We start from the raw sequence: 19290 nt of genomic DNA, 5'->3' as shown, positions 1-19290 counted from the left end.
AGCAATTGGGAGCCAAAAGATGGCAGGCAGAATAAAGAGGCTCATTAGGAGAGAGTAATAAAACAAACACATGAGTGCAAGGGGAAGAGGGAAGGCTGGGGCTGGGAGCAGATGTTGCGCTGCCTTTTGGAAGTCCTTTTTCTTTCCTGGGCATAGGAGGAAAAGAAATGACCTTCTAGAATAAATTTTGCCAGAAGAGTCCTTATTTTTCACAGGATAACAGATCTCAGAGGGATTGGTGAATGGCTTGCCTAAGGTCCACTGCGGTTTTGCAGCAGTCTTCTCTCTCTAGGTGCACAGTGGATGTTCCTGACCCACTGTGAGGGTCTTGCCCACACACTCCATCAGTGTTTCCTGAGTGCTCCTGTGGCCAGGCACTGTGCTGGGGGGCTGCAAAGATTACCTTGCCATGGTCCAGTCCTGAAGTTGCTCACGGGCAAGAGGCAAGCCAACAGGTGGAATGGAGGTCGCTGAGGCAAGGGCCTGTCTAGGTGGCAGCAGCCCCAAGGAGTGCGACCACTCTGCCTGGAGAAACCAAGGAGGGCTTTCCCAAGGAGGCAAACTTTTGAGCTTTGCTTTGAAGAACCCTTCTTCCACTCCCTGCCCCCACCACTCCTCAGGAGCAGCAAGCCTGTGGACCCGGAGCTGTGACCGGGATGTCTGGCTGCAGGGAGACGGCAGGGGCGTCTGCAAGGGGGAGGAGAACAGTGTAAGGTGGGGGAGGGAAGGGTGGAGAGCGAGAAAAGGGGGCTGAGAAGGAGGGAGAAAGGAGGGAGAAGGAGACGGGGAGGGAGGGGGAGAGGAAGAGAAGGAGGGGACAAGGGGGGAGGGAGGGAGGGAGAGAGGGAGAGATAGAAGGAGGGAGGGAGGGAGGGAGGGAGGGAGGGAGAGAGAAAGATTTGAATTTCCCATCTGGAAGGGGAGCGGTAGCACGTCAGGGCCCGGCTGAGGGGCGTGATTGGAGGGCGCCTTCGGCAGCCGCCCGCGGCAGAAGCCGCGGCCCCAGCTCGCCTGGCGGAGTTGCACGCGGCGGCAGGAGCTGGAATCGCAGAAGGAACCGCCTCGTGGAGTCGGCCGGAGCCCTGCAGTGGCTCAGACTGTTGCAGGGACCTCCAGGTCGGTGCTGGCCGAGGGCCGGGAGGGCGGAGCCGGGCTGCGGGCAACAGGGTCCCAGCTCTCGCCCCGGGGCCTCGGGGCAGCTCGGGAAGCTGGGGAGCACGGCTTTCGTGGGGACAGCTCCCCAAGGCTGCCTGGGCGCTGGATGGGGACCGAGTGGCGGTAAGCGGGGACACTCCCGAGTGCGCTCTCCGTGGTGCTGAAAGGACAGCTCCCTGCGAGGGGCGGCGAGCAGGCGGCTGCCAACCGAGGGGAGGCGTGGGCCCGAGCCGGAGACCCCGGGCAGAGCCCGAACGGCCGGGCTCCCGGAGCCAGGACCGCCCAGGCTGCGGCGGGAGACTCAAGTCTGAACCCAGAGAACAACTTTGAGCTCGCGGGGGTGGGGGACGTCGATCGAAGCTACTTCTGGCTGTGCTTAACCCGGAGCCCGCCGGAGCACGCTTCGCCCCGGAGGAGGGAGCCGCCCCCGAGGGGTACAGCTCGTGCTCCCGGAGTGAGTCAGAGGGCGGCGGCAGGGGGGCGGACAGACCGCAGGTGGAGGGGAGGAGAACGTAAAGGTCCACAGGGGATGGGGGCCAAGGGGACTATTCGTCCCTTCTCGGAGCGCACGTTCGCAGCCTGGGGTCTTCGGGAACGGTCCCTTCTGTGCTCTGGCTCTCGTCGGCCCCACTCTGCCCCCTCCCCCAGCAAAGTTTGAAACCGGGCCGGGTCTTGGGGTTGAGGGTATGTGTGTTCGGGGAGGGACGCTCTCCATAGCCCACCGGGAGCTCCCGGGCAGAGCTGCTGGGTGTGTGGGTCTCCGCGGGGGTCGAGAGAGGGGAGCTGGGGTTCCGGTCTTCTCTTCTGACGGGAAAACGGGAACCCCTGGCCACTTCCGCTTTTCAGCCGGAGCTGGCTCCCTACCTCCTCCCATCCTCCGCTGCCCCTCCCCTCCCCCATGCTTCTCCCATCCCGGGCCTTGGGGTGGGGACGGGGCGGGGGGAGGGGTGGAATTACATCCCCTGTCTCTGCCAGCGCCTTTGGCGTAGGGTCCCCTGCCAGAAGCAAATGAGTGTTGAATTGAGTTGCAGTGAATATAGCCCAGACTTGAGCCAAAAAAAAAAGAAAGAAAAAAAAAAAAAAAAAAAAAAAAAAAAAAAAAAACAGAAAAACAGCCACAAGGACAACCACTGCAGGTGCCCGAGTCGGCTTGTCAGACGGCGGGGCCCAGTCCCGAAAGCCTCCTGCGGCTCAGATGGTCGAGCCCCAGCCAGTGCCTTCGCTGCCTTTGGGCCGGGACAGGCTCGGGGGGAGTCGGAGAGGGGAAGCTGAAGGCGTGCCTTGGGTCCCCGGAGCGCTAAAGGCATAGAAACCTGTACAGCAGCCCCCCTCCCTCGCCTCCCGCCTCCCCTCCCCCAGCGCAGCATCCCCCACCCACCCCCATCCCCACTCCCACCCCCACCCACCCCCACCCCCCTTCCCGCGCAGGGATAGACCAAGGCTTTCCGCAGAACCACTAAGGAGCGCCTCCTGGTGGCCCGGCCAAAATCCTCAACTGCCGGCAACCTGCTGGACCTCGGCATTCCTGCAGGCATGTGGCAAAACATCCACACACACGGCTGCACACGCGCGCGCACTCATACGGTGTCTACGTCCAGAGCTGCACACACGGGGTTATGCTTTCAACGCATACACTCGCATGCACTCGTTGACATGTTAAATTCAACCCAGCACACACGTCCTCAGGATCTACCATGTACCAGGAGATGTAGCACATTCTAGGGACAGAAGAAATGAACAAGATACTGGTCCTGTCCTGAGAGGAGCTCAGAATGACCAGGAAGGGAAAGACACACAGACAGAGAGAGCATGTGCTGCAGACAGGCAATACTGCCCTAGAAAGTGCCACGGGTCTCCAAAGGGGAAGATGCCCTTACATCTCGCCAAGGAGATACGGGCAATTGGACGAAGGGAAGGCTATTTGAGAAGGATCTTTGAAAATCAGCACTGACGATGATGATAATGATGATGGTGATGATGTTAAATACTGTGTATGGAGCACCTACTCTGTGCCAACACTGGGCTGAGAACTTTATTTGCATCCCCTCATTCAGTGCTCACTACAAGCCTTGGAAACAGGTGTTGTTGTCTCCATTTCACAGATGAGAAAACATTGAGTCCCTTGTTCAAGTTTACTTAGTAAGTGATGGAGCCAGGATGTGAACTGGCAGAGATGAGGGTAAGAGTTTCCAAGGCTGTGGGAATAGCATGCACAAATAAATGCCCAGATATTTTCAGAAAGAATACCTGTTGGGAAATATGTGCTGAAGCAGAGCCCTGTGCAAGACGTGGCACATGAGCAGCAAGGAAGATGGGTGCTAGGCTGTGCAGGCCTTGAAGGTCAGCACAAGGACTCGCACCAGTTTAACAAGGCCATGGGGAGCCATTGCAGAGTGTGTATGCATGAGCAAATCTGCCCTTTACAAAGATTAATTGGACGGCCATGTGGAGGGTAGATGAGAGCTGGGGGAGAGACAATTAGAGGTTACAGACAAATCCAGAATCTCTAGGCCCTGAACCAAGCAAGGCATTAGCAGCAGTTGGAGAGTGGAAGGTAGGGATGCAGGCAGCATTGCAAAGCTACAGTGTCTGGACTTCTCCCTCGGCACTCGCATCCCAATCGTACTCACCAATTCCTTGTGTGATCTGTTATCCAGCTTCTACCTCCCCAGCCCAACTGAATGCTGTGAGACCATGTGCTGGGACTCCTTTGCTCCCTGCCACAGCCCACCCAAACCAGTGTCTGGCAGAAAGTAGGTGCTCAAGGAATATTTGTAGTATGAGCAAGTGAGTGAATAAATAAATGAATGAATGAAGAATCAGTTGAGGTGATTGGAACAAGGCATGCTAGAGGAAAAGATGGGTGTGTGGGGAAAGCCAGGATAAGACTGATCTTTGGACAGATAGAATTTGAGATTATCCGTGTGACAACATACAGCAGAGAGTTAAATGTGCAGGTTTGGGGGAGGGGAAGAAGAGAGAGGGAGGTATCTGTGGCCAAAGAAGTGCACTAAACCTATAGGGGTAGATGAGATTCCCAAGGGAGACAGAGGAGCCATGGGAGTCACAGGAGGAGAATTTGTTTGGAGAACAGCTTTGCTTTAAAGGAAAGAAAAGCAGTCAGCAAAGAAGAGAGAGACGACCTAACTGAGAAGTAGGATGAAGACCACAAGAGTGCTGTGTCATGGAATTCAGGAGGAGATTCCAAAAGGCTGACAAAGGTTGGGGGAGGGAGTCAGCAGCAGCCTGTGATTCAGCAGAGAGATGGAGGAGGATGAGACCTGTGAAGACCCTCGTGGATCTGGCAATGGGAAGGTTTCTGGCGACTGATTATGGCAATTTCAGGGCTCATAGGGAGGCAGCAGAGCTCTGGTCTCACAGAGAGTTAGAGCTTGACTGGGAGGTGAAGACGTGGAGATGCCAGGTGGAGACCACTTCAGCACAAAGTGAGAGGGTTGGGATTAAGGGAAATGCAGAATTTAGGGAAGGAGTTAGAGAAGGGAGGGAATAAAAGCAACCTTTGAAGAGGAGATGGAATATATGAGGAAGAGGGAGTGATGAGGTATAGAGAGAGGGAATCCAGGGCACAAGTGAATGAATTGGTTTCAGCCTAAAGGAGAGGGCTTCTTCCTCAGGAGCTAGAAGGAGAGGAGGTTCTGGGAGATCCCACTCACTGACATTAATTGTTTTGATTATTACAGCCACCATGTACTGAGCACTCAGCATGTGCAAACACATCCCATAGAGTAGTTCTAAAATTTCAAAGTGGCATTATAATTCTCATTTTATAGAGAAGATCAAGTATCAATGAAGTTAGGTCAATTACTCACTATTGCACAGTTTAAAAAGTGGCAGATTCAAGATCTGAGTTAGGCATGCCTAACCTCAGAGCTCATACCCCTTATGCTTTACCCGTGAAGTAAGGGGGAAGTCACCTGCTGAGAGGGAGGAGGCATTAGTAGTTTGGGCCTTGAGAAAAGGAGAGTTGGTTAGGGGAGCATAGACAGAGTGAGTGAGAGACTGCTTAACGCCTCAGAGGTCCATGCTGGGATGCGGCGGGCAGCAGGATTTTTGGGCAGACTCAGGAGTTTCAGATAAAGAATCCCAGCAGCCTGAAGAGGAGCAACTTAGAGTCACAGGGATGTGAGCATTTAGAATACTCAGTGGTGAGTAGTTACTTTGCAAACTGGGGGAGGGACGGCAGTAGTAAACAAGGTCTGATGAATGCACGCGTGCAAGCAGAGGTGGTGGGAGAAGGTGATGGTTTGGTGATACAGAAATGGCATGTGGAGTTTGAGTGGTGCCCACAGACATCCAGGAAAGGGTATCCAGGAGAAGGCCAATGTGTTTTTTGACTTATTTATTGCCTATTTCTCTACACATGTGTGCATGTACCCCCACACTCACACACACATACATACCTCAGAATGTAATCTGCATGAAGGCAAGGCTTTGTCTGTCCTGTTTCCTGTACATCCCTAGTGCCTCACACATTGACTGGCACATAGTAGGTGCTCAATTAATACTTGCTGGGTGAGTGAATACAGAGGTCTAGGTGTCAGCAGTGTCAGTGGTCATTAAAGCCCCTAGAATGGATGAGTTATCCCAGAGATAGGTTAGCAAGAAAAAAGAGGCAGGGGCTGAGGTCAGAGTCATGGGGAAAAGGCTTATGTAAGAGACAGGAGGAAGAAGAGGAGTCAGAAAAGGCAAAGGAAGAGGAGAAAAGAGGATAGGAGAGGAAACAGTAAGGGGAAGCAGGGACAGAAAAGAACTGAGTCACAAAACCAAGAGAGAAGGAGATTTGAGGGTACAGTGGGATTGTCAGCAGTTCAAATGCTGCAGACTGCTTCAACAGAGGCACTGGAGGAAGGGCCTGGAAAGTGGTCTGGTCCAGGAGAGAGACGTGTCAGTGATTACCCAGCAACTTAGGGTGAGGCTGCAACTAAAACCTGGGTGCCCTGCCCACCAATTTGGAACATCTCAAATTAGAGCCCTGCGTCTCCCACCGCCACCTGGTAATTCCTTGAGCTCTATGTAAACACAGAGGAGGAACCCAAGAGTTTCTAAAATCACTTGATTATTAAATTGTTCATTTCCTGTTCTTAGAAATGAAGTCTTTTCACAATGTCTTAAACGAAAACATCTTGACTGAGCTGAGCAACACTCAAACTCAGAATTCTGGGTCAGGCGGTGGGTTCTCCTACATTTCTTAGAAAGCATGGAAAGCCTGTTCCTTTTTGGCTTGTTCCACAAACATGTAGTCAGCAATGGCTGACGTTTTATGAGTTCCTGTGACACATAGGCATTTGAGCAGTATCATTCATTGTCCTTCAAATATCTGTAAAAGGGAGGCCTTAAAACTCCCCCATTTTGCGGAGAGCGAACTGAAGCTTGCCCAGGGACCCACAGCCAGTAAGTACAGGTGCCTGGATTTTGAACCAGGTGTGTCTGATGCCAAAGCTCCTGGGTCCTGGGTTGTTTTTCCATTTTGCTTTTTTTTTTTTTTTCTGCTACATCATGACTTTCTCTTCCCTAAACAACCTATCAGATGACATGGCCTGATCACGTAGATAAGCTCTTGGGCCCCATATCAGGAAATAATCTCAGTCTACCGATATGACTTCTCATCTTGAGAGAAATGAAGACAATCTATCAAAGAACAACCAGCGACCCTGAACTCAGCCAGGTTGCAATATCTGCCACACTTTCCCAGGACCCCTTTTTCTTCCTTGCAAGGCTGTGTGGGATAAAAGGCCTTGGGGAGCAGGCCTGGCCTCGGCTTGCCATGAAGCTACTTCACACGTTGGAAAGCTCACGGATGTCTTGTCTGCACTTGAAGAGATCTGTGTCTGTTAGAGAACTAGTGGAACTGAATGGTCGAAATACAAAGAAAATCCCAAGTTGGAGCACTGGGCTTCAGCTTCTGGGGGATGTAGGGAAGAGGGTAAGGAGGCCAAAGGAGAAGGCTCTTCCTCCCCCAGCGCTACGATTGGAAGAGTTCCACTTTTACATATTTTTTATATTGAGATTCCCATTAGGATTTTATTTGGAGAACACTTCTAAGGCAAAAAAAAACATAACAATAAAAAATACAATAAAAACTGAAAGTTGGTGATTTAACCAGAGGGGTAGGGTACTAATGTTTGCCGAGTGCCTGCAAGGCCCGTGCCAGGGAGTTTAAAAGCCCTAAACTCCCAGAAGATGATAATGTCTCCAACAGTCCCAAGTGTAATTCAAAATACAAATCGATATTAAGCTACAAAACATAAAAATTACATGTACACTACAATAAAAATAACTTATTTTCCATTTGTCTAATTTCAAAAGTCAGGATCCGTTTATCCAAGCTGGCTGTTCTCATTTCCTCAGTTGCCTCCGACTGGCTGGGGCCATAACACAGGCTGGTCTATTGATGGGATGACACTCTGGTCCGGGCTGGGCCCTCTCCAATCTCCGCGGGAGCCCTGGGAAAGGGCATTGCCATTTCTCTCTTACAGAGGAGGAAACTGGGGACTCGAGCAGGTTAAGTGTCTTGCTGAAGTTCCCATGGCAAATAAGGACATAACTGTGGCATTGGAACCCAGTTCTGCCTGACTCCAAGTTTCAGGCTCTTTCCGATGCTCCTCGCTTCAATCAAATCTGAACAATAGGATCAAGATGAAGGCTTTAAAATAGGAATCAAGCCGCTTTCAAAACGCTATTTGGGAGCACCTTCGTGTCTGCCCAGTAAATCGTTCTCTTCCATCTCCCTTTCTCTCTACCAGGGCATTGGGTCTTGACCTCAGAGCGACAGGTGCCTGGTGTCTGAACCAGGCTGAGGCTGCTGTCCGTCTAGCTTCACCGCCCTGCCTGTGAAGAGGCCTCTCCCCTCTCTCGTCTGACCCCCAATTCTCTGTTGCAGGTTGTCACATCTCCCTGAGCCAGGCCAGCCAGCAGCGCTGCATGCAAATTCTGCCGTGGGCTAGGACACGCTTACCGGAGCCGGCGGCATGGACTTCGTCATGAAGCAGGCCCTTGGAGGTGAGGTCCAGCGCCCCACCGCGCGCCCTCCGCGGGTCGGACCCTGCAGGGAGGGTGCCTCGGCTCGCCCGGCCCCTCTCTCCGCCGCCCTGACCCCTAGCTGATCCCGCCCCCTTCCTCCCACCCCTTCCCCGTAGGGGCCACCAAGGACATGGGGAAGATGCTGGGGGGAGAGGAGGAGAAGGACCCCGACGCGCAGAAGAAGGAGGAGGAGCGACAGGAGGCACTGCGGCAGCAGGAGGAGGAGCGCAAGGCCAAGCACGCGCGCATGGAGGCCGAGCGGGAGAAGGTCCGGCAGCAGATCCGAGACAAGGTCAGCTCCGCCCGCCCGCCCTGCGGAGGGCCACAAGCGCGTAAAACCGGTTCCGCGAAATCCTGAATCCCCGCTCTCACCTTCGCCTTAGCTCTCTCTGAGCCTCACTCTTCTCATCAGCAAAATGGGTGTCACAAGGACACCTCCCTCAAGGGATCCTTTCGGGGATTAAGTAAGAGAATGCGCGCAGTAGGTACTCCAAGAGGGTGGACGCTGCTACGGTCCACCCTCTCGCACTGCAGATCTTTGGGACCAAAAATGAGTGCAGCTCCGAATTTGGGAATGTTTGAAAAAATACCACAGCGTCCTAAGCACCTTGTGCCGTTAGGTGTCACTCCCGGGGGGTCTGGGGCTGCTACCCTATGCCAGACAGTCCCGTGCATGTCTGTTAGTGCCGGGCAATAAATCAAGGCTAGAAGTAGTCTTCCACTGGTTCAAGTCAGGTTTCATCACCAAAATTTGGCTCAAAATATATGAGCAAACACCCCGTGTTCAGCCCTTTGGGGATTTCAACACAGCAGCAAGTTCTGATGGGCCCGTGTTAATTTTAAAGGAAACTCCACACATGGTCTCTCCCATTGAGGACTAGGCACTATCCTACAGGGAAACGTCTTTATCCCCACTTTACCGATGAGAGGACTGAGGCTCGGGAAGTTCCCCTGGCCACCTCAGCCAGGGCTGCGCAACCATGAGACCCCACTGTCTACTTGCCCACCCGGCTTCATGCTCATCTCCGCCCTCCCCCTCCCCAGTATGGGCTGAAGAAGAAGGAGGAGAAGGAGGCGGAGGAAAAAGCGGCCCTGGAGCAGCCCTGCGAGGGGAGCCTGACCCGGCCCAAGAAGGCCATCCCTGCCGGCTGCGGGGACGAGGAGGAGGAGGAAGAGGAGAGCATCCTGGACACGGTGCTCAAATACCTGCCCGGGCCGCTGCAGGACATGTTCAAGAAGTAACCAGGCCTCCTGCCCCAGCCCACTCCACCTGTTACTACTTCTTTTTGGTTCTTTTCTTTTCATTTGGTTAAGTCTCAATTCTGAAGGGGAAAACCTCAGTTGGCCTCTGCCCCCATTCCCTGGCCAGGGGCTCCTCCCCCTCAGCTCCCCCTCACACCTCCTTTCATTCCAGGGCATCCACCTGCACCCGACTCCCAAGTAGCTTGAAAAAGGGAAGACAGTCTTTCCCCAGTGGGAGTGAGGGGGGCATTGAACCCAAGGCCAAAGGTACTGTGGGGCCCCCTCAGGAAGCCTAAGGTCATGCTAGTATGGTGACCCCCATACATTCCTTCATGCTCCCCACTGCCAGGAGGACCACTGTCCCCAGCCAGCCAAAGTAATGACACATTCCAGCCCTGCCCAGCATGCTGACCTTTGGCCTCTGACCCTCAGTGGGCCCCCAGGTCAGGGCAAGGGCACTGAGTGGCCTGGCTCTGAAGAAGGGAGTCAGGAGAAGGCCCAGAGTGAGAGACCCTGGGTCTGACCAGGCTGGGATCTGGGCAGGAGGCTGGGACTCTCCTTCTTCCCTCTCCTTGGTGACACCCAGCCCAGGGGCACCCCCTCCCCCAGCCCCCACCTGGAGAGACATGGCCCCTGCCAAGCTGGTCCCTCCAAATGGATCATTTGTGGACTTTAGCTCATTTATGGAGGAACCCAGGTAAGGAGGCCCCTTGTTCCTCACCCCCACCCTACTTAGGTCCTGGGCCCCCACTGCCAGTCTGGGCCCAGCTTGCTCAGTCAAGGGGCTGCTCAGGCCCCCAGAAAACACTTGGAGCCATCGGGCAGTGACGGTCTATGCCATGGGGAACCCCCCAACTGGTGTGGCCATGCTGCCCCCATTCCTATCCACCCCTCTCCCCACCATGTCCTGTCCATGCACTTCCAGGGCCCATGATCCCCAGGAGGACCCTTCCTGGCCAAAGCCCCAAGCCTTCGGTGAGAAACCAGTTCCCACTTGATGAAGGCTTCCCTCCCTTCATCTCATTGGCCAAGGACAAACTCTCCTCTGGGATGTCTGGGACTGGCATTTGTCTCCCACTCAAATTATCAAGGCTTTCCGCTCAGTCAGTTGTGTGGGAATGGTGGGGGAAGAAAGGTCCAATGAGGGAGGAAACCATATCCATGCATGCTCGATAGTGTCAGAGACTGCGTCGGAGATTGTGTGTCCAGAGATCATATGAGTATGCGTAGGGTTAGAGTGTGTGTGTGTCTTGAGGTTGTGTGTGTGGCAGTCACATCTGTGTGTTACCGATTGTGTATTTAGTCTTGTCTATGTGTGCCTGATTGAGGCGTGTATTTGAGCTGAAATTGTACCATACGTGTGTGCTATCCATCTCATGTGTTTTGAGACTGCATACGTTAGCTTGTGTATGCATGTGTTTTCAAAATAGCATGTGTATTGGAGTGATGGGTATGTGTTAGGTGTTAGGTGTGGTGGAAGCATGCGTTTGAGAGAACTATGAGCTATTTGAAGGCTGTTGTGTGCATGTTTGGGGGTCTGAAAAGATAGCTGCGTGCATGGATGTGTGCCTGGTAAGAAAGAACGTGGGTAAGATGCCCCCTCCCAGCCCTGAGACTATTGGTCACAGTTGACCACCTCCAACAGGAGACCTTGTCCTTGGCCTAGAGTCCTCCCACCCTTGGGGGGTTCCTGCCTGAGGTCCTCAGAATCCCACTGCGGCAGACCCAGGCAGTGCCCCAGGAAGCCATGCTGGGCCCCCACCAGGGCCTATCCCCAAAGCAGGGGCCAGGGAGGGGGCGACTTGCCTGCCCCTGAAGCCCCTGTTCCCATTGGCCCCAGTTTGCATTCTGCAGGTTTTCCATTTTAGTGGATTCTGCTTTTATTTCAGAGACAGACATGTGTCTTCTCTGTCCGTTTCTAATAGTTAAAGCCATATCAGTTAGACTGCAATACTTTAAAGACGAGACAAAACAATCCATATGTTAGGGAACCAGAAAAGTCCCCTGGTCTGTCCCTTCTTTGGGGAGCAGGGCCTCGGCAGCTCCAGCTCCCTGGACTTACCTTCCTCCCTGCACCCCGCCCCCACCTTGTGCTCCTGTCTCCAGCCCCCCAGGGGGCCTATGTCTGTGTCTGTGCCCGTGTCTGTGATGGGGAGCCCACCTCGCACCCCTGTTGTCTGCTTGTCTGTTTGTGTCTGTTTTCCTGGGCAGGATGGTCATTCTCAAGAACCCTGGGGTCCTGGGCCAGAGACAGATAGGGCCAAGTCCAGAGGCCACAGGCCTCCCCAGCCCCTGTGCATGAGCCCCACTTGGACACAGGTATTCAGAGAGGTCCCCTGCCCCTGCCACTTGAGAGGGGCCTTCAAACCTCGATGGTGATTCCAGGACACAGAGAGTACCAGATGGGTAGCAGAGACCAAGGCACAGGGTGCTTCAGATGAGCAAGAGAACCCAGTCAAAACAGATATCCCAGCTGGGCCAGAGGGACCCCAGACCCTCAGAGGGCTGTCCTGTTGGTCTCCACAGTGCAGTCCCTCTGGACTCCCAGAGTGGGATCGGGGCTTTTTAGCCCCACTCCGATGCCTGCCCTCCAGGATGGCTGCTTAGTCTGGGTTCATATCCCAGACCCCTCTATTCTGCTCCGGGACAGCAGGACTTGAGGTCTTCCTGGGGGTGGGCATGGGGAAGAATTTCTGCCTGGCACACACCTGGCTCTGACCACTGCCAAGTGATCACTCTTAGGCCCAGGGGAACACAGTGACGATCATTGCTGATGCAGACCTGGCTGTGGAGAGCAGCTGACGCGTGGCCCAGAGAGCATGTCTGCCTGCAACACGTTGGTAGTGCACAGAATACGTGAGGGGTGCTCTAGGAGGGTCAGGATGCTCACAGAGTCACCTGGGAGGTGAGGTGTGTGTCAGCCCACTGGATGGGAGGGAAATGAGTGTGCACACACAAATGGGGCAATGGGCATGCAACAGACTTAGGGAAGGAGAGGCCCTGGAATTCAGCACACATACAACACACAGGGGAGAGAACCCCCAGATAGGAAAATAGGAAGGAGCAGTCCTTTGTAGGTGGGTGACAAAACAATGAGGTGCAAGGGACGTGCACCAGGTGAGGGAGCCTGCGAGCTCTTGGGGAAGGCCCCAGGCTCTATGCCTGGGAGGCACCGCCAGAGAGAAGGAGGAAGGCAGCTGCAGGTCACCCTGTGCTGGGGACGACGGGTCAGGATCTCCCGACATGGACACCCTCCACCGCAAGCCCAGAAGCTCCCGGAAGGTATCCTTAACTGCAGAGCTGTGCGGGGTCTCCCCCAGATGGAATCGGGAAGTCGATATGCCATCCCAGGTGTATGTAAAAGAGAGGAAGGGAGAGCGACAGAAGGATTGCAGCCCCGGGCCCCTGTCAGGGAGACAGCTGGTGGGCAAAGCAGCCACCCCACAGGCTTGTGGCTAGAGTACGGTGGGGTGGACCCCCCCAGCCCTAGAGCCCTGGCACCCAGCTGGCAGGGTTGCCCACCCCCGCTGTCCACCTGCTCCATCCTCTAGGTTTCCACAGGCCCTTGACTGCACAGGGAGGCTGGGGTCAGCCTGGGCTCCCAGACCTGAGGACATGCCTCCCACCAAATGTCCCCTGCTCCAGTCCCACTCCTGTCGCCCCATGCTCTTCACTGGGGAGAGAATGGGAGGTGCTCGTGCTGGCCCTGGGTGGGAGCAGGGAGTCCTAGTGAGACCCAGATGAGATCGACCATCCTGCTCACATAGGGGAACCTTTCCCACATTTGTGCTGTGTCATTGTTGCTCTGCTTCCTTTCAATGTGTCAGTGCCTGGGGGGAGGGGAGGAGCACCCCCTCAGCCCCCCTGAACCTGACCAAAAGCCATGGCTGTTGCTCCCCCCTTTGTATGATGCAAGTGCTGAGATGTACAAAATCAACCATGACGACAAAGAAAAAGACCTTGTACAGCAGCGGCCTATCTGTTCTCTTCTGTCCATCGGCACCACCAGGGACAAACAGGAGCACCAACTCACTGGGGGGAGGCGACTCATAAAGCTCAAGAAGCCCCAAAAATCTTCAGTGTTACCCTGGCTTCTGTCCGGGACCCCATGAAATGACTCCAGAAATCAACCGGGGCCAGAGTCGGGACTGGGCTCGGGGTTCCAGGATCACTCTGCCTCCCTGCCTTCCAGAATCAATTCTTCAGCCTCAGGAGCTGAGTGGTCCTCAAGGACCCACCCCCCCACCCCCCTACCCACACACACACCATCCCTGACCACCCTTTCCCCCGAGCCCTTCGGGGTGCCGCTTCCTGAGAATGCTGCCAAGTCACATGGTGGACAGCGACCTGTTCTCATTCATTCCCCAAACGCTAAGGGAGACCTGCTCTCCACAGGCCACATGCAGAAGGCTGGGGTCCCAGAGGAAGGACACCACTCAGCATTCCTCCCTGACACAAACACTTCCCAGGCCTTGGTGAGGAGTCAGGACTATTCCAGAAACCCTCTGCCCTTACCTTCACCCTAATACCCTGCCTTAAGTTAGGCCTCACTCGTCTCAGCTTGTCTGGGCCCTTCCCATGGCCACACAATGGTCTCCCAGTCTCCACCCCTCTCCTTCCATGCACCCTTTGCTGACACCCTATCCCTGCCTCCAAGGTGCATTTAAAATGCAGACTTCACCACATCACTGCTGCCCAGGCCTCCAAAGGCCTGTATGATGGCACCTACCTATAGGATAACATCCAAATTGTCCAAATGGCCCTGTGTGATGTGGCCTCGACCTGCTGATCAGACCCACACCCACTTCTGTGTGCCAGGTGCCCCAGGCCCCCATCTATAACATCTTCTTGGTGTCTGCATATCTGCCCCCAGTGCCTGAGATGAACGGTGCCCTTCCCCTCCTTGGTACTCCAGGGAGCTTGGAGCTCCCTGAAGCTCCAGCTCAAACATCACTTCCTCTGTGAAGCCCACCCTGATCCAGCCCCTGTCCCCCTGACCAGAGCAGAGGCTGTTGTCATACTCACAGCCACAGAGCATCATGTCTGAGTGTTCAGACAGTGCTGGATGTGCTTACGGCTCTGTCACCCAGCCGAGTGATCTTGAGCAAGCCACTTAACCCCTCTGAGTGTTTGCTCACAAGTGAAATGGGATGATAAGCATTGCTCTGATCTCCGCGCTTGTTATGAAGAGTAAATGGGGTCCTGCACACGCTTTGAGCACTACATGCCAAGCATTCGATGAATGGAGCTCTGCAATTCGGTTGAAAGAGACATTGCTGCACTGGTCTCCCTCACTAACTTGGGAGCTTTATAGGGGCAGGGCTGGCCTGCGCTCTGATCCCTCTCTAGCACCCAGCATAGGGTCTGCCCCACAGCGTGTTCTCAGGGACCCCACTGCTGATTCAGGCCCCAAGATATCAATCTCTGTACCATCTAGTTGGTAGCCACAGTCTCTCTTTTGGCTCTTTGTACTTACTAGGGAGGGGTGCAGACCGTGATCCCCCACCTTCTATGTCCTGATGTCACCGTCCTGCCTGTTCTCGCAGATCTACCCACACCCCTGGGTTAGTGCACTATGGGTAGCAGGGCTTTGGACTCTCTGAGTCAGAGGGAGCTCAGTGTGCAATGGGAAGCTGTGCTAGTGATTGATGGCTAAATAACAAATTATTACAAACTTAGCAGCTTCAAACAACACATGTGTATTATCTCCATTTTTGTGGGCCAGCAGTCCTGGCACAGCTTACCAGGGTCCTCTGCTTCAGGGCCTCTCACAGGGCTGCAGTCAAGGTGCAGGCCAGGGCTGGGGTCTCATCAGAAGGCTCAGCTGGGCACAGCTCACTTCCAAGCTCACGTGGTTTCTGGCAGGATTCAGTTCCTGTTGGATGGAGGGCTCCAGTTCTTGGCTGACTGTTGGCTGGGGGCATCCCCGGCCCTTGCCATGTGGGTCTCTCCCCTGGGGCAGCTCACAATAGGGCAGTTTGCTTCACCAAAGCATGCAAGCCACAAAGGCAACAGAGAGAGTCTGCTAGCAAGACGTAAGCCATGTTGTTATATAAGCTAATCATGGAGGTGACCCCCCTATCACCCTTGCCATCTTCTATTGGCTAGAGAGAAGTCACAGAACTCACCCACACTCATGGGCAGGGGATTACACAGGGTGTGAATACCAGGACTGGGGATTATTGGAGACATCTTAGAGGCTGCCTACCATAGAGACTGAGGCAAAACTCCCCCTTTCCTACAAAGCACTGGAGTAGAGCAGGGTGTTGGAGGAGCCAGAGCTCCAAACCTCTTCAGCCACAGGGTACCGGGGGTAGAGGAAACGTCTCAGAGCAGGAGCAGCAGCCAACGGCAGGTTGTCCTGGAGTCTCTACAAGACTGAAGTCATTCCTAGAGCCCCAGACTGGGCTCAGAGGGCCTTCCAAGGCTGAGGACTGGAGAGAAAGAGAACATAAGGATTTGTAGCTTCCCTGAGAGTCTATCGGTCTGCTCTGCCCAGCACCCCAGGCACTGTCCTCCTAATTCCCAGGCCCACCTCCAGAAACAGCCCAGCCCGGGACACTCAGACACTTACCCTCCGCTTCTCGCGTCTCCACTCAGTGGATCACAAGGGTCAGTAAATGCCAGTACCCTCTCATTTTCAGTCCCAAGTATCTTCTCCTAAGAGTCTTAATCTTCTCAGGTGAAATGGGTATTCACGGGGCTTCTGCCATGTGCTAGGCACCAAGCATGCCAATCACACAGCCTTCCGTTCGGGAACCCACGTGTGGAAGGAGGAGACAATGGAGAACAGACCAGCTGCCCACCGCAGCATGAGCAGTGCTGCAGGTGAACTCGGGATCACGGCGCAGGCTCCCTGGAGGGGTTTACATCTGAGATGAGTCTTAAATGAGAAGGAATCAGCCCAGTGGAGAAGGAGGGCACCTCCAGGAGAGGGACTGGCATGAACAAAGGCATGGATCAGACAAAAGAAGTTCAACTTGGGCGGCGGGAGTTGAGGAGACAGAAACAGAAGGCGTCCGCATGAATTCACTGAGCTCCCAGTGAAAGGCTGAGAGGTCCGGGGCTTCAACCCAGGTGCCAGGAAGTGGAGCTTGGACTCAACCTGCAGGCAATGGGAAGTCACTGAAGGGCACTGAGCAGAGGTGTGACATGCTCAGATGTGCAGACTGAGGACGATCAGCTGGGGCTGTGAAGAAGGTGAACCCCAAAATGTAGCCATGTCTTGACTAGTGACTTCACTGCAGGATCAAAGCACAAGAAATCAAGAAACCTGGGATGGGAAGGGGATTTAAATCAAATCCATCCTCTCATGCAATTCAGGAAAACCTCCTGTGCCATCTTTGGTAGAGGACACAGTCCCGCTTACATTCCCCACAGGATCGGGAAGCTCATTCTAGGCAGGCAGCTCCCTCTTTCTCCTAAACCAAAAGCTGCCAGGAAGCAGGGGGTTAATGAAGCCTCCTCCAGCATCTCTTTAATTGACTGCAAAATCCTGCTTCCAGACCACTCACTTAGCACTTGTAATTAATTGGGGCTTCTTGCCTGATCTGAGAGATGATGCGATACCCCCCGAGGACAGTGTTTTCTCAGCTGGGATTCTCCAGCTGGAGATGAGCCGCTACACACCCAGCCTTTCCACAGGCACTGGCCAGGGTATGAATGCAAGCTTTAGCCCGTCCCTTCCATGTGAGCTCAGGCAGGGCCCTTCCCCTTCGGAGCACAGAGCCAGCACATTGCACAGACTCAGTGGGTGGGTCAGAGCTGGTGTCACCATCTCCGTGGGCTCCAGACCCAGGACATCCACTGTACCCTGGGGCAGGACCAGGGGTCTGCAGCTCTTGGCCACATCAACTCCCCGCTGCTCTCATTGTAAGAGGCACTTAGCATGGCCCTGTTTGCATGAGAGTCAAGACAACCCATGTCAAAATACATAAGACAGGGGAGAAAAAGGGAGGGCAAGGGAGCCCCCACTTACCAAGCACCTGCTATAAGCCACACACCAGGGCTGAGTGCTATAAAGCCGCCTGCTGTCCTCATCCCAACAGGAATCTGTCAAGTCAGTCTTCTCCCCACTTTACACATGAGAAAGCTGAGGCTTACAAATAAAAGCATAAAATGGAAATGAGTACAGGATTTGGACTCAGATAAACCTGACTTTCAATCCTGATTCCTTCCATCTGATCCTGGGTAAGTGCCTCAACAGCCCTGAACCTGGGTTTTACCTATTTTTTAAAATTATCATGTATAACAATACATAATAAAAATTACTAGATATAATAATGTCCACCATGACCACCAGGGCCATTGAGGAAATCAAATAGAATAATGCCCACAGATCCCCTGGCACAGTGCCAGTTACATAGTACCTACAACAGGACAGCCATTGCTACTAAATGCTACTATTACTAAAGCAAGATTGATGAAGAAAAGTAGCTAGAAGAGGAAAGGAAAGGAGGGAGAAGAAATAAAAAGAAGGAGGAGAAGAATTTGTTATGAGAAAAATCCTCCCGTCATCCAAATAGTAAACTGGGAAGTCTGGATTTAAAAACAAATCTGTCTTGTGCCTTTGCATGTAACCCAAGACAGATGAGAGGCAAGGGTTAAAGTGGGTTAGGGGACAGAGGGAATAACTGACTCCTTCAGGAAGCTCTCTTGACTTTTTAGCTCAAAAGAGACCTAGCAATGTGCAGTAGTTGTTTGCTACCACATAATAAATTACCCCAAATTATTAGCTGAGTGTGGTGGTGCACGCCTGTAGTCCCAGCTACTCAGGAGGCTGAGCTGCAGTGAGCTACAATCAAGCCCCTGCAGTTTAACCCGTGCAACAGAGTGAGACCCTATTTCTATAAAAATAAATATAAATTACCCCAAAACTTAGTGGCTTCAAGCAATAAACGTTTATTTTCTGTCTATTTCTGTAGGTCAGGAATTCTGGAGTGGCCTAAGTAGTTCCAGACTGGGGTCTGTCATGAAGCTGCAGTCCCCAGGTCAGCCAGTGCTGCAGTCTAATCTAAAGGCTTGACCGGGCTGGAGGATCTGCCTTCAAGGTGTCTCAGTCACAGGACCAGCAGCTGGTGCTGACTATCGGCAGGAGGTCTCCTTTCCAGAGCCTCTTCCTAGAACTTCTTCAGCATCCTCACAATACGGCAGCTAGCCTCCCCCTGAGTTAGTAATCCAAGAGAGCAAGGTGGAAGCTGCAATGTCTTTCGTGACCTAGCCTCAGGCATGTACCATGCCTTCTGCAGTATTCTGTTAGCCACAGCAACCAGCTGTGATTCAATGGGAGAGGATGCTATACAGGGCACGAATACAGGGGGAAGAAGCTCCCTGGGGAGTGGACCCCTCTGCTTTCAGGCTGCCTACCTCACACTGCAGACCTCAGCACACCTGCAGCTCTTTCTTCGGCCCTTAGTTAGCAAACACTCCTTCATTCATCCATCCATTGAGGAAACATCTCCTCATTCCGTTCTGCCATCAGCAGGTGCTCTCCTCCCGAGTGCCTCATCATGGCCAAATTCAGGCTAAGCACTGCCTTTCAGACCCAGATCTGACATGGTCACCGGAGCCTGTATTCCGGACATCAAAACCAACACACAGGAAGCAGTCTATCATGACAAAACACTTGGAACCTGGTTACAAGCCAGGCTTCCTTATTTATTTATTTATTTATTTATTTATTTATTTATTTATTTGCATTTTAGGTTTTGGGGTACATGTGAAGAACATGCAAGATTGTCGCATAGGTACACACGTGGCAGTGTGATTTGCTGCCTTCCTCCCCATCACCTGTATCTGGCATTTCTCCCCATGCTATCTCTCCCCAACTCCCCACCCCCCACTGTCCCTCCC

At 53.6% G+C, this 19290-nt stretch overlaps 1 protein-coding gene and 1 long non-coding RNA gene across 5 annotated transcripts in view; one reads left to right on the top strand and one right to left on the bottom strand.

Annotated features, from left to right (window-relative positions):
* CPLX2 (complexin 2) overlaps nucleotides 1-9585 on the top strand; it is an 81558-nt gene extending 71973 nt beyond the window's left edge. Inside the window, exons 1-4 of one of the 4 annotated variants that reach the window (XM_003936127.4) lie at nucleotides 883-1116; nucleotides 8057-8175; nucleotides 8313-8488; nucleotides 9241-9585. In XM_003936127.4, coding sequence (XP_003936176.1) covers nucleotides 8145-8175; nucleotides 8313-8488; nucleotides 9241-9438 — 405 coding nt within the window. In that variant the 5' untranslated portion in view covers nucleotides 883-1116; nucleotides 8057-8144 and the 3' untranslated portion in view covers nucleotides 9439-9585. Of the gene's footprint in view, nucleotides 1-882; nucleotides 1117-1142; nucleotides 1279-1307; nucleotides 1610-8056; nucleotides 8176-8312; nucleotides 8489-9240 lie in introns of those variants that run through there. The other 3 variants (XM_010346639.3, XM_003936128.4, XM_010346638.3) reach the window with 3 other exon arrangements.
* On the bottom strand, nucleotides 7188-19254 carry LOC104652666 (uncharacterized). The gene is made up of 6 exons (XR_005576883.2): nucleotides 18805-19254; nucleotides 17417-17536; nucleotides 16013-16679; nucleotides 15647-15872; nucleotides 15183-15313; nucleotides 7188-7794 (listed from the first exon to the last, which is right to left on the bottom strand). It is a non-coding gene; the product is annotated as an uncharacterized LOC104652666 (long non-coding RNA).
* Nucleotides 19255-19290: the final 36 nt, after the last annotated feature.

Source organism: Saimiri boliviensis, chromosome 20 (assembly GCF_048565385.1).
Source record: "Saimiri boliviensis isolate mSaiBol1 chromosome 20, mSaiBol1.pri, whole genome shotgun sequence".
Taxonomy (NCBI): domain Eukaryota; kingdom Metazoa; phylum Chordata; class Mammalia; order Primates; family Cebidae; genus Saimiri; species Saimiri boliviensis.
This window is presented reverse-complemented; position numbering and strand designations above follow the sequence as displayed.